Raw genomic sequence first — 13,387 nt, 5'->3', positions numbered from 1 at the left:
CACACAAATTGTGGTATTCAATTCTGACGTTGGAATCTGGCTCCTAAAGGAGGGTTGAAAAAAAAAAAAATGTAAAAAAAAATGCGTGAACAGCCACTAACAAGCAGCGACTCTCACGGACTGAAGCCAATCATCTGAATGGTTGCAATGTAATCATTTTTCCTTTAGCTAAAACGTCTGTTTCCCTGGCAAAATCGGCTGTTTTCCAGGAATTTAGAGTACCAGATTGGTGTAGTGCAGGAATCGGCAACTTTCGGCACTCCAGCTGTTGTGAAATTACAATTCCCAGCATGCCTTGACAGCCTTTGGCTAGAATAACAAAGCCTTTGACTGTGGGGGCCTGCTGGGAGCTGTAGTTTCACAACCGCTGGAGTGCCGAATGTTGCTGACCCCTGCGCTACAGCAATCCGTTCCCATATCTAAGGGGTTGTCTGCGTTTAGACATCTCCTTCAAGAGTGGCAATAGGAAATTGATATTCATGCAATTTACTTATGTCGTGTTAAAGGCTAAGAAAATCTTTAATACTGTGTTTTTTTTTTTCAACCGTACTATGTAACTATATAATGTATGTATTTCCCCTAATCTAGACCTATGTCTCCATGGTAACAGACTACAGAAAAAACGTTATCCCATAATCTACCAAATGTATTTTGTTAAGCAGTAGGGGACAGGTGGAATGGAGAATAACTGCAGGGTCAGACAATGTTTGGCACTCTGTTTTAATCCACTGTTGGGTACCAAAGGATGACCTGGTAGAGTCCCAATAATACTTCAAGGATTCCACAGCCCTCGTTATTATTACTAAATAATGCGTCCAAAATTACGTCCAGCATATTAATCGCGGTATCCCAATGTACTAACCCTCTGACAGGCTAACTATGAATGTAACGAATTGGAAGCGTGCTTTATGTTAACAATTTTTTATTTTTTTTTTGTATTTTGGAGACCTTAATTAGCAATAATAGTGCCTTGGAATCCTTGAAGCATGACTGCAGGATCAGACTACAGTTTTGTAGTCTGTTACCATAGAGACACATAGGTAATCTCAACTATCTGCAGTTATTTTATTTTTCATTTAAAGAGAACCTGTCACCTGCCCAAAAAAATGCAGTTGACATTTCAGTTACATTGCAGGCACCTCACAGATTCTGCTGCTTTTAATTTTTTTTCTTCTAGCCCCCACCGTTGCTCAGATATTGGTGCCGCTAGTTTTGTTGCCCGATATGCAAATAAGGCCTTTGACTGTCAACACCTGTTACTTGATAAGGGGTAAACGCCCACTTGACAGTCAGAGGCCCCATTTACATATCTAGCACCAGAATAAACAGCCCCGATATCTAAGGAACGGTGGGGGCTAGAAAAAAAAAATAAAAAATCGTCAATCTGTGAGGCGCCTGCAATCTAACTAAGATGTCAGCTGCATTTTTGTGGGCTGGTGACAGGTCCTTTTTTTAAGATACTTTGGAGCAATGACGAAAAAAATAAAATAGGTATTGTCTGAAAGGGGCCGTAGTCTTTAGAGTACAGTGTAAGATCAAATAATGTGATCCTTGAAGTGCGATTTGTTTTTGGAATTAACCTAGAATGATATTAAAAGGAGTATTTTAGTTTACAAAATTTTTCACCTCTCCACCGGACAAGTGATGACTGCTAAATCATAGAAGTCCGACCGCTGGGACCCCCTCCGATTGCCAGAATACTGGAACCCAGGTCCAACATTCCCCCAGCTGCAAGACGGCGGTGCTCGGCTGTTTCAGTCCACCTCATAGACTTTGAATGGAGTGGCACCGTGCATGCCCGCCCCCCCGGTCCATTCAAACTCCTCCTAGCCCCCATCTTGCGGTTGAAGGGTGAGGTAGGTCAGACCCCCCACCCATCTAGCATTTATCACCTATCCAGTGGATAGGTGAAAAATGCTGCAAGTTGGAATACCCCTCTAATAGAACTTTCCTTTAGCAATAATAATTCCCATGCAGGGATGAAGCAATTTCAAGTTCCCGTTCATGGTCCTGTATTGTAAATCAGCAGGATAAAAGCTGCCAAGTAACAACCTTTGGCCATGGGAAAGCGTTGTGTTTGAAGTTCCTTATAGCCGTTCATTTACATGACCAGATATTCATGCAATTTACTTATGTCGTGTTAAAGGTTAAGAAAATCTTTAATAAATACTGTTTTGTTTTTTAATGTATGTATTTTGCCATACCTAACTTTTTTTTTTTTTTTCTTTCTATCATCGTAGTATTAAAAATGTTATTTCGCTGTAGAGCTGCAGCTTCTATGTAGTCACTATACATAGAAGCTGCATACCACCAGTGAAAGCAGAATCCATCGGTTAGCTGGACTGACTGCTCGCCTGACAGTGGCTCCTGTGTGTTTCTGACGGTCCCAATAAAATTGAAGTTGACCAACTTATATTTGATCGATATTTTGGTTAGATTGTGTTCTTCAGCTGCTTTGGTCCTAGTGATCTCTGCAGACAAATGGCTATAAATGTCTTGTGACTGTAATTGTACTGGGCAGGCAGAGGCGCAGTCATGTAATGTTTTTAGGCTGCATGAATTATTACAGTCCAGTTACGCACAAACCGGATAACCACAGGAGAACATTGTGCCTGTTTGTTACGTGACCAGGACCAGTTCTGCACAATTGTGAACTATTATAATGTAGACCAGTCCGGCCACTCTCTGCTATGTGATCAGTGTGACCCGAGGCAGTGTACAATGACACGCGCTTGTGATGTCATCACCATTATAAAGAGACATTGTATGAAGTGGTCAGTAACTGCTAGCTGCGGTTAGGAAATCTACACTAGGCTAAATATGCGTGGGAATTGCTTAAATAACCATTCCCTATTCTATTATTAGATAGCCATATAAACAAAAGTCAACTTTTGACTTGGGGCAGTTTTCTTACTAAACTGCAGGGAACATAAAAATACCAGAGAATGTCTTGTTTTTTTTTTTTTTGTTTTTTTTTGTGTCTACAGCGCCTATCCGTCTCCATGGTAACAGACTACAAACAAACTAGATGTATTGGAACACTAAAATTAGAAATTGTTTTAAAGGTTAACATTTTAGGTTTTGGATATGTCCGTGCCATTTTTTACATTCTTTACTTTGTGTTTGCAGGCTGTTCTTTGTTGGCGCAAGGGAAGGACATCTCCCTGATATGCTGTGCTTGATACATCTGGAGAGGTTCACACCGGTGTCCGCTCTCCTGTTTAATGTAAGACCTGTTGCGCTTACATCATTCTACGTCTAGTACATCTTATCAATGTCCATGTACAAATAACTTGTAAGTCAGGATATTCGGCTCTGGATTTATAGGCTGGGGCTACATGGTGATCAGAAGTATTATCCTAGTTTTGTATTCCTGTGCTTATTACACATTTCTGAATGTTAACCCTATATGGATGCAGCGATTTCCATTTTTTAATCTATTCCAAGAGCCATATCTTGTTTTGGGTTTTTTCTTTCCCATTGACATAGCAGCATGAGGGCTGTTTTGTTTTTTTGCAGGAAGTTATATATTTTTTTTTATGATGCCAATTTAGGGTGCATAATGTATTGTATAACTTTTTTTTTTTTTTTTTTTTTGGGGGGTGCAATTTAGCCATTGTTTTTAAGGTATCCACGTGCGGTATAATTGACATGTTGACATTACTCTGCTGGTCAGTTTGGTTACGGTGATACCAAATTTTTTTTTATTTTGTTTTTGTGTGTGTACTTTTACATTGATAGCGGAATCTCGGGGTTAGACGGCCGGCATCCAGAAGTGATGACACTGCCAACGCCATCATTATGACGTACATTTACATAATTTATTAGAAACTGCATAGTTCCTATGACTGTGTACATCAAGAATCGGGAAGGGTTCATTTTTACACATACAGTATATGTACATTATCTACAGAATTTCTGATACTAGCACGATTCCTCTTGTCATCATAAGACTACTACCGATCAACACTCCCACACTAGTAAGTCCTCATAGGGAAAAAGCAGGAATGTCCTAGAATTTACTGTGATGTGGTGAACATGCAAGAGCCAAACCATCATCCAGGTGGGGTAAAAAAATTGACCATGGATTTAAAGCTTTTATACTTTCTATTCAATTCTCTAAAGAAATCCGTTCAGGGATTATCCATTTGATAACAGAAGTCGCATGCCAATTGTGTGAAAATCCATTTTAATGGGACTTCAGATATAGTTACAAGGTCAGGACTGCAGGGAAAATATATAGCCGGGCACGACTTTCCCTGGCGGTCATCGGGGAAGTTGAGCTTAGTCTCTAAAAAGTGTTGTCGGGGCGAGACTAAATCTTTCACCACCTCCCTAATGGAAGGATTAAGGGCCCCATTGAGTGGGTGCAGATCCACCCCCTCAAATCTGCAGGTTATACGTTTAAAGCGATGTCTGTGCAGCCTAACCGGGTATCTCTTGTCCTCTGCAGTGTGCTGCTACCCTCGTCTACTTGTCTGTGAAAGATGTCTTCCAGCTTATAAATTATTACAGCTTCAGTTACTGGCTATTTGTTGGGTTATCTATTGCTGGACAGATCTATCTACGCTGGAAGGATCCTGACAAGCCGAGACCCGTGAAGGTCAGTGCACATCTAATACTGCCTTGTCAGTCTGATCTGGTTACAATACCCCAGGGAAAACTGGCAGAATGGGAGGAGGTAAACGGCTAAATAGTCACGGAACAGGATGCCCTTGGCTTTTACTTATTAAACTGGTAAAGCCTGGTTTGTAGCCGATGGACATCTGAATGAGTGTTTAGGCAGGAGTCAAGTGTCACTCAAGATACCCGTAACAGCAGATTGAAGGGTGGGCGCTGTGCTGCCATCTCCCGAGCTGAGTGGTATCTGCCTTTTTCAGAGATTTTTTTCCAAAATGGGAACATGATGGGGAAACTGATCGATTCCCATGATCTGCTGTTGGGAGGAGGACGGTGGTGTATGATTCGGGAGCATACCTTCATAGGTTCAGATTCACACCATGTTTTATAGTTTATATAGGGGGATAAGCTACTTGAAATATTGAGTCACTTTTTAAATATATTACATGACTTTTCTTGTACTGATCCCGAGTTATATACTGCATTATAATCCAGTTTTGCTGGTTGCTATTGGAAACAGTCGATAAGCCTGACAAAGACACCCGCATTAGCAGAGCGAAGCGCTGAGAATGCAGTGACATATATACTATTTTATTTATTTTTTTCTCCTACATTAGATTTCTTACTTCTGCACAGAGCTTGTGTGTACAGTAATCTGAGCTTTGAAGCTTGCAGAATTGTGAATGCAGCTCTGTAGCATCTCCGCATCAGTGCAAGATAAGTAATGTATTTACAAAGTTACTCTTGAAACAATGGAGTTTCTTTATGCTACAGGCCACTAAAGTCCAGAGCTTGTTTTCAATAGATATTCATATATCCTTTTACGAGACAGCTGGAGAGGCGATATCCCATAGTATATCTAGATGACTCTTGTTGGTTTGTTTTTTTTCTGAAGTGTTAATGGGCAGTTTATTCTCTGTTTTCAGCTCAGCCTGTTTTATCCCATTGTGTTCTGCCTATGTACATTGTTCCTGATCTGTGTCCCATTGTACAGTGATACTGTGAATTCTTTCATTGGAATTGGCATTGCCCTTTCTGGTGTCCCAGTTTACTTCATGGGAGTCTACCTACCAGCATCCAAAAGGCCGCCCTGCATCGGCAAACTACTTGGTAAGTAATCGACGTCTGCATTGTTTCTACTGTTCTGATTTGATTTGAAAGCTGTTCTCGGCAATCTCCGGCAGTCCCATAGAGAATGAATGGAGCGGCACGCGCATGCGTGACCTGCCGCTCCATTCGTTCTGGGGACTCGGGACCCCCGTTCTCTAAATCAGTGGGAGTCCCAGCTGTGGGACACCCAGTCATGAAACCCTTATCACCTATCCTGTGGGTAGATAAGTTGATTTGGTGGGACACCCCCTTTAAGTTGCAGTATAAAAAAGTCTTCAGCGGATTCTAGACCTGATGCAGATTTTCAAATCCAGCTCCTGCCTGCATATGTCATATGTCTTGCAGAAATGCAGCAGATTTAATTTATTGCAATGTGTGAATCTGCATCTATATTCTTTACAAATTTTAGTTGCGGATTTGTAGGCCGGCTAAACTACGTAATATTTATAAGTCAACCCGGTCTAAGGCAACATTTGAGGAGATGTTCCACCTTCCTGCTCTTTGGGTTTGGCCGCATTCCGACCACTTTTTCTTCAGTGGCCTTCAGCAGCCAAACAAGCTTTTTCCTTTTGAGATAGTTTGAATACGTGAGGCCCAGTGTATTAAGACTCGGCTAGATTGAGGAATTTTAAGTGTGAATTGGTTCTGGGGATATTTTTAGTTTATTTCATTCTAGGATTATGCCTCTAACAGACTCCCTGTCTAAAAGTGCAATACTGAATCACGGTTAGGTATTGCTTACTACTGTAAAAAGATAAGTGCCATGGCATTCACTGGCTTAATAATGCCCCCTGCCCCATTAGGCTACCTGTCGGTGGAAGGCCAGTGTGAGACAGCGCACAGCGCATTGGCGGTGCACATGCTGCACAGCAATTTACAGTACAATACAAGTGGATGGGGTTTTTAGAATTCCATTCACATGTACAGGAAAAATTCTGCATGGAAATCAGAGCATGCTGCAGATCTTTGAATTAGCAGTATGCTCATTCTGTTGCGGAAATGCCCCAGATTCTAACTGCAGATTTCACCTTTTTGCAATGCATAGAATTGAATCCACCGCTAAATTTTGCAGTGGATTTGTGGCGGGCTAACGTTGACAGGCATAATACAGTGCAACACAAAAGTAGAATAGATGTTATTTGGTCATCATGAGTCCCAAATGAAATCAATAAAAAGTAATCAAGTCGTATGTATCCCAAAATCGAAACAATGAAAACTACGACTGGTCCTGCAAAAAATAGCTCTCATATGTCCCTGTTGACAGTAAAAAAATTAAAATCAAAAGGCTCTAAATCTGGTGAGAGAAAAAAAAAAAAAACACCTCACAATTAGGGTTTTAGTACATTAAATGGTGCCATTATAAAAATACCCTCATATGGCTATGTCCTGAAAAAAAAAGTTATGGCTTTTGAAATGCGGTGAGGAAAAAACTAAAATGGCTCCAACTAGGCCATGTCCTTAAAGGGGTTGTCCAGTCATAAGAAATTGATGGCCATCAGGATAGGCCATCAATATCTGATCGGTGGGGGTCCGACTACTGACACGCCCGATCAGCTGTTTTTGAAGGGGCTGTGGCAATCGTAGGAGTTCTGCATTCCCTTCATTCCGGTCACTGCTCATACTGTGAATAACTGACATACTTGTAGCGGCGGTTTATAGTATTACCACCTTCTCTTGAATGGGTGAAGGCTGTAATACTGTGAACCGTCAAAACGAGTGTGTCGGCGATTCGCAGTACGAGCAGTGATTGTAACGAAGGGGAAGCAGCGCTCCTATGGACCCCCACCGATAAGAAATTGATGGCCTATCCTTTGGAAAGGCCATCACTATCTGATGACTGGACAACTTCTTTTTAATAATTCAAGTTCACAAGTAATGGGCTTATCTTCCCTCTTTCTCAGCTTTTCTTACGAAGTGGACTCAGCTGATCTTCAATTGCGTTGTGACCGACATAGATACCGCTGAGGAGAAAAATCCGGTAGAGACACCTAAATGATCAAGGTCTTAAAAAGCTTCATTCTCATTGGAACAAGACTGTTCGAAAAGGAAGTCAGAAATTCTGTGGAGCGTCTCATCATAGGTTTTGTTAATTGAATACGGTGGCAATGTGGAAAAGGTTGTAGTACTACGGATCATGGAGGGTCACACATGATGGTCTCCTGAGGTACCAGTGACTTCCTCATTGACAATATACACTCCTTTTTGTGTTAACTTTATATTATTTGTGTTATTCGGGTAACCAAATGTAGAATTCCAGATAAGGTGCAATGTTAACCTCTGGAGCGTGTCTTCAGGTTATCGCCATATAGCTCTACAAAGGATAAAACCATTGGTCGAGAAGCTACCAAACAAATGACAGAACGTAGCTGTTGTGGAGGTTTTGAGTTTGCGAATGAGGGATGGAGACTGACCTGGTCCTCTTAAATTCTTGTCTTCTGTGGCAGGAAAGTGAGGCTTAACGGACTTGGGTTTTCTTATGTGATGCCAGGGCATTAGTTGTCGTATCTTTGTCTCCCATCAGCCCTGTTTCTTTTACCCATCCAAATTAATTTATATTCTGAAGACCACACCTGCAAATCCTAGAACATACTCTCTTCTTGATTATTGTCCACACCTTGTTTAAGCCGCATTCTGATGTCGGTATTGGGGTATGTTCACACAGGGCGTATCCGACCCAGAACACGCAGGGAAACTCATCCGAATATTCGCACCAAATGGTATTTCATTTTGGTGCATATATTTGTCTGGATTGCCTGCCAGAAAAAAAGAAGACCTATACTCCTCCCTCGTGGTGCTGCAATGTGTCCCTACTCCTCCGCGTCTGTGTCGGGGCGGTTTCCTGGGATGACATTTAATTCACAGCAGGGGTCATGTGATAAAATGTCATCCCGTGAGACCACCCAGACACAGAGAAGCCAGAAGACTAGGGACAAGTTGCTGTGGCAGCACCACCAGAGGTGAGCATAGGCTTTACATTTTTCTTTACCTGCAAAATTTGCTGCAAATAACTGCATTTGCTGTGAAATGTGACTTTCCAATTAAACTCAATGGGGAAATTCTGCAAAAAACGCACAGCGAATCCGCAGCATAAGCGGACATGCTGCAAATGTATATTCCTTACGTATCCAGTGCGTAATTGCTACGCAGTGTGGGGATGAGATTTAAATCTCATTCATTAGGCTGCTACTATAAGGTCTTGTTCACACATTTGCATGTATTTATTTTTTAGCCCAAAACCAGGAACAAAAACCTAAACAGAAAAAATATGAAGGAAGGCCTTCTAGATCTGCTCTCCTGGATCCAATTCTGGTTTTGTCTTAAAAAGAATGCATGCAAAATCTGCACTGTGTGATCTAGTTCTTATATGCTGCGGAAATTCTGCAGTGTTTACGCTGTGTGTGTGAACATGTCCTTACAGCCGCAAGACCTGGGAAATCCCTGCTGTTCAAGTGAACATAACTTGGATCACCATATAAGTTCAGCTCACTTAAACTGCAGAGTCCGGCTCTTGCAGCTGTAACGTGGACGTCTAAATCCAACTACTCCATAAAGGAACACTCCAGGAAGGCTGAGATGATTAGTTTTAAAAATTCTAAAGCCTCACTGCTCAGATTGGGAGAAGTTATGAGTCACAGACTGCAGCCAGATTTTGCACGGCTTGCCACAGAGTGCCTTAAGAATGGGCTTCTCCATGATACATTTATTTTTTATTTTTTAAATAGTTTAAGGATAAGAGGGCTTTTCAATACAATGCTTATTAAAATGAATGCTTTCCCCACCTCCAGTGCTCACTAATTTGTAAAGTCTGTACTCGCTGCTCCCCTTCATTGTCTCTACACGTCGAGCCCTTCCCTGCCGGAGTCATGTCACGTCTGTGACGGGCGCAGCTGGAAAAGCCTCTGCAATATACGGTGTTATGTACATTGTGCACACTGTGGGGTACAGGGCCCATTTACTGACTTGAGGGCCACCGCAGCTTCTAGCAGATGGTTCTTTCCTACGCCTCTGCCTGGCAAGTTCATGCCGTCTAGAATAATGTACAGGGGCATCTTAATGTATTTTCTGAACAAAATATGCAAACTACTTAGGGGCTGTTCACATCTGCGTTGATGTGAACCGCTGCATGTAGATGTCGCTGCAATACCCCACTGACCGGGACACTAGACATGATCTAACGCCTGAATTAGCAGGTTTTTTTTTTACATCTTGTCCATGGATGCAAATGATCTGAACGGACAGCGTGTTCTCTTAGCCATGTTTATGCAGTCCCGTAAAACACCTTTAGGATGTGGCAGACAATTTCTGTGAATCTGGAGTAAAATGTGCATGTTGCATGCAGATTTTGTGCAACGCCTAGGGTGAAACCTACAGCAAATCCGCAAGAGTTAATTTCGCTGCTTTTCCACAACCGAATGAGCATACTGCAGATTAGAAAATACACAGCGTGCTCTGCTTTCATTGCAGATTTTTTTTTTTCTGCTACATGTGGATGGGGTCTTAAACTCCATCCACTTGTACTGTAAATGCGGAATCTGCACCGAAAACCTGCCACATCTGAATGTGTACTTACAGGGGTTTTCCCATAATCATTATCACCTATCCACAGGATAGGTGATAAATAGCTGATCAATGGGGGGTCCAAAGTCACGAATAGGCTTACCTTGCCGGTCCTGGGAGCCCCATAGGATAGTGGTACTGCGCATGCTCTGCCACCACTCCATTCGTTTCTATGGGGCTGACTAGCACTATCTTTGGCAGCCTCATAAAAATGAATGGAGCAGTGGCTGAGTGTTCCTATGGTAAGCCTGTTCTCAGGACCCCCACCGATCAGATACTTATCACCTACTTCTTTCAAGTCTACCTCCAATTATATAGAAAAACTATTATAGCGTGGGTTTTGCAAAATGTGTTTTCTATAGAACATAACATGTTAAGATTTTGCGTCTAAATAGCAGCATGGACCAGCCACACGTTGTGGTGAGTGTCCCGCTCAGTCACCTAGGCCCCCCCCCATCTCCCGTACAGGTACCAGCACCGTAGAATGTAACAGGATTTTAGGGTACTGGAGTCGGGAGCCTAGGAGGCAGAGAAGAACGCGGTGTCTCCTACTGCACGGTTATGAGCTGCACGGACTGCGGCCGGTCCATGCTGCTACTTAGAAGCAGAATCTGCTAAACTTATATGGAAGGATTTTGCAGAATCCTGCTATATAATTGGAGGTACACTTTGTCTTTTCTACACTACAGCTCTGGGTAAGGCCTCATGCACACGACTGTGCCCGTAATCACGGGCACAGTCGTCCATTTTTACGGGCTGTGCTTCCATTATAAAGTATGGGAGCACGGTCTGTAAAAAAAAAAAAAAAATAGGATATGCCCTATTTTTTCCAGTAAGTTTCTACGGTACGGACAGCTTCCCGTAAATATATTGGAACGTCCCTGTCGGCCATAGAAATTTATGGGTTCGTAATTACAAGCGATTTTATGGTATCAGGGATCAGGAACCTTTTGGCTTTTCAGCTGTAGTAAAACTACAATTCCCAGAACGCCCTGAAAGCCTTTGGCTGTCTGTGCCTGCTGGGAGTTGTAGTTTCAAAACAGCTGGAGAGCCAGACTAGTTTATCTTAAAATGGGGTCGGTCAGTGTTAATTCTTCGTATTAACTCACTTGCTATCCTATTTAAAGAGGACCCGTCCGCTCTCCTGACCTATCTGCTTTAGTAAACATCTATTCCCCTATGGAGCATCCCATAGTAGAACCCTAGATTGCCATACCTCCTGTTATTCCGCCAGGAAATGTCAATTAATTGACAACTTGGTGTTACCATTCCTGTCTTTTCACCGTCCGCACTTGTTGGACAGTCTGTGTGTATGGACACCCCCCCCCCCTCCCAAGGATGGTAAAACCGCAGTTATTCATTTATTTATATATTTCCAGGAGGAATAACAGAGGAACAACAACACAGTTAAGAAAAGATGCTCCAGAATTGTTTTATGGGGAAATGCAAAGGTTTACTTAAAACCGACCTGTCAGGAGGGCTAGAGGGTTCTCCTTAATGGTGTAATCTCTTGTAGTTCGCTTATTGTAGGAATACAATATTCTACCTCTTTCATATGCGATGAATTCTCTTCATAAACATTAAATAATTGCATGCAAAACAGCATCTGACCCGCATACGGGAAATAGATTAAAGAAATCGGTTATTCGAAATAAATATAAGGCGGGCTTGATCATAAAGAAGCCCAAACTTACCAGCTGTAGCTCCGTGCCATCCAGGATAATACGTAAAGATACACCATCTGTAGAAAGTATGGAGGGACGACCAATGCCATAGCTACTATGGAATGGTAAAACAGGAGGGAAGAATCCTATGGACTTGAAATAATCAGTTAATGGGGTTGTCCAGATTTAGAAACACATGGCTGCTTTCTTCCAAAAACTGCACCACACCTGGCTACAGGTTGTGTGTGGTATTGCAGCTCAGCCCCATTCACTTCAATGAAGCTGAGCTGCAATATCAGACAAATCCCATGGTCAAGAGTGGCGCTGTTTCTTTGGTAGAATGCAGACATGTTTTTCTAATCCTGGACGTAGGAAGGTGATTTTTTTTTTTAATATAATATATAGAGATGTATAGTGCAGACTTAATGAATCCTTCAAAGAGATCTTTTTGGATGCCGTTTTACAAGACAGGGAGAAGGTCTCTTCAATATAATTTTGACTCCTTAGGCAGAGTTCACACAGAGATTTTGCTCTACCTGCACGCAGATTTTTGCGGCGTTTTTTGCCCGCGGCCACTGAGCACCGCGGGCAAAAGATGCCGTGAAGTACGCTTTCTGATGTCAATGGGAGGTCAGAGAGGTAAACGCCTGAAGATAGGGCATGTCCCTTTTTCTTACGAGCTGTTTTTTCCGCTTGCGGGAAAAAAACACTTGTCTCCCATTGAAATCAATGGGAGGCATTTTTGAATGTTTTTTGGTACGGTTTCCGCATCAAAAAACTTAGTGTGAACTGACCCTTAAATGGTTTATTATATTCTTGTTCCTCTGAGTAAGAATTTTTTTTTTTTCTTTTTCAAACATTCAATAAAATACATGAACACGACTGATGGTCTTGTCTTTTTCATAGAAAAATATATACTTTGCATGCGGTTTGTTTTTCCTTGTGACATAAGAATGGATTTGCGTAACCTCGGACTAGATTAACCTATTTATAAGGGCAGCATATTACAGTTTAACCAATTCCCTCCACAGCCCACTTTTAGTTGTTTTCCTTGCCTTCTAAAACCCATAACTTTTTTTTTTATATAGTTTAAGGGATGGTGACACATTGTTAACTCTGAGCCCAATCTGATGTTCTAAATGCCAAAAAATGAAAAGTATGGACAGCAGCACACACCTTTTTGCTGCTACTCCTGGAGATGTGAAGTTTACGGTCAATGCATCAGCATAGCAAAAGCAATGTTTCGACCCGTGTTATATGAAGGTCAGGCTTGAGAAAGATCCTTCGTAAAACATGGGTCGAAACGTTGCTTTTGCTACGCTGATGCATTGACAAACTTCACCTTTTTGCTGCTACTTCTGGAGATGTGTGCTGCTGTCCATACTTTTTATTTTTTGGCATATCCACAGGATATATCAAATGTCCGATAACTCCCT

The 13,387-nt window shown here is 41.9% G+C and overlaps 1 protein-coding gene across 2 annotated transcripts in view; it reads left to right on the top strand.

The window, feature by feature from the left end:
• SLC7A6 (solute carrier family 7 member 6) overlaps window positions 1–12,833 on the top strand; it is a 38,650-nt gene extending 25,817 nt beyond the window's left edge. Inside the window, exons 7-10 of one of the 2 annotated variants that reach the window (XM_075837569.1) lie at window positions 3,130–3,226; window positions 4,454–4,603; window positions 5,547–5,730; window positions 7,632–12,833. In XM_075837569.1, the coding sequence (XP_075693684.1) occupies window positions 3,130–3,226; window positions 4,454–4,603; window positions 5,547–5,730; window positions 7,632–7,726 (526 nt within the window). In that variant the 3' untranslated portion in view covers window positions 7,727–12,833. Of the gene's footprint in view, window positions 1–3,129; window positions 3,227–4,453; window positions 4,604–5,546; window positions 5,731–7,631 lie in introns of those variants that run through there. The other variant, XM_075837570.1, reaches the window with a different exon arrangement.
• Window positions 12,834–13,387: the final 554 nt, after the last annotated feature.

The sequence above is a fragment of the Rhinoderma darwinii genome, chromosome 9 (genome assembly GCF_050947455.1).
Source record: "Rhinoderma darwinii isolate aRhiDar2 chromosome 9, aRhiDar2.hap1, whole genome shotgun sequence".
Classification (NCBI taxonomy): Eukaryota; Metazoa; Chordata; class Amphibia; order Anura; family Rhinodermatidae; genus Rhinoderma; species Rhinoderma darwinii.
The sequence above is the reverse complement of the archived record's forward strand: the minus strand, read 5'-3'. Positions and strand labels throughout refer to the sequence as shown.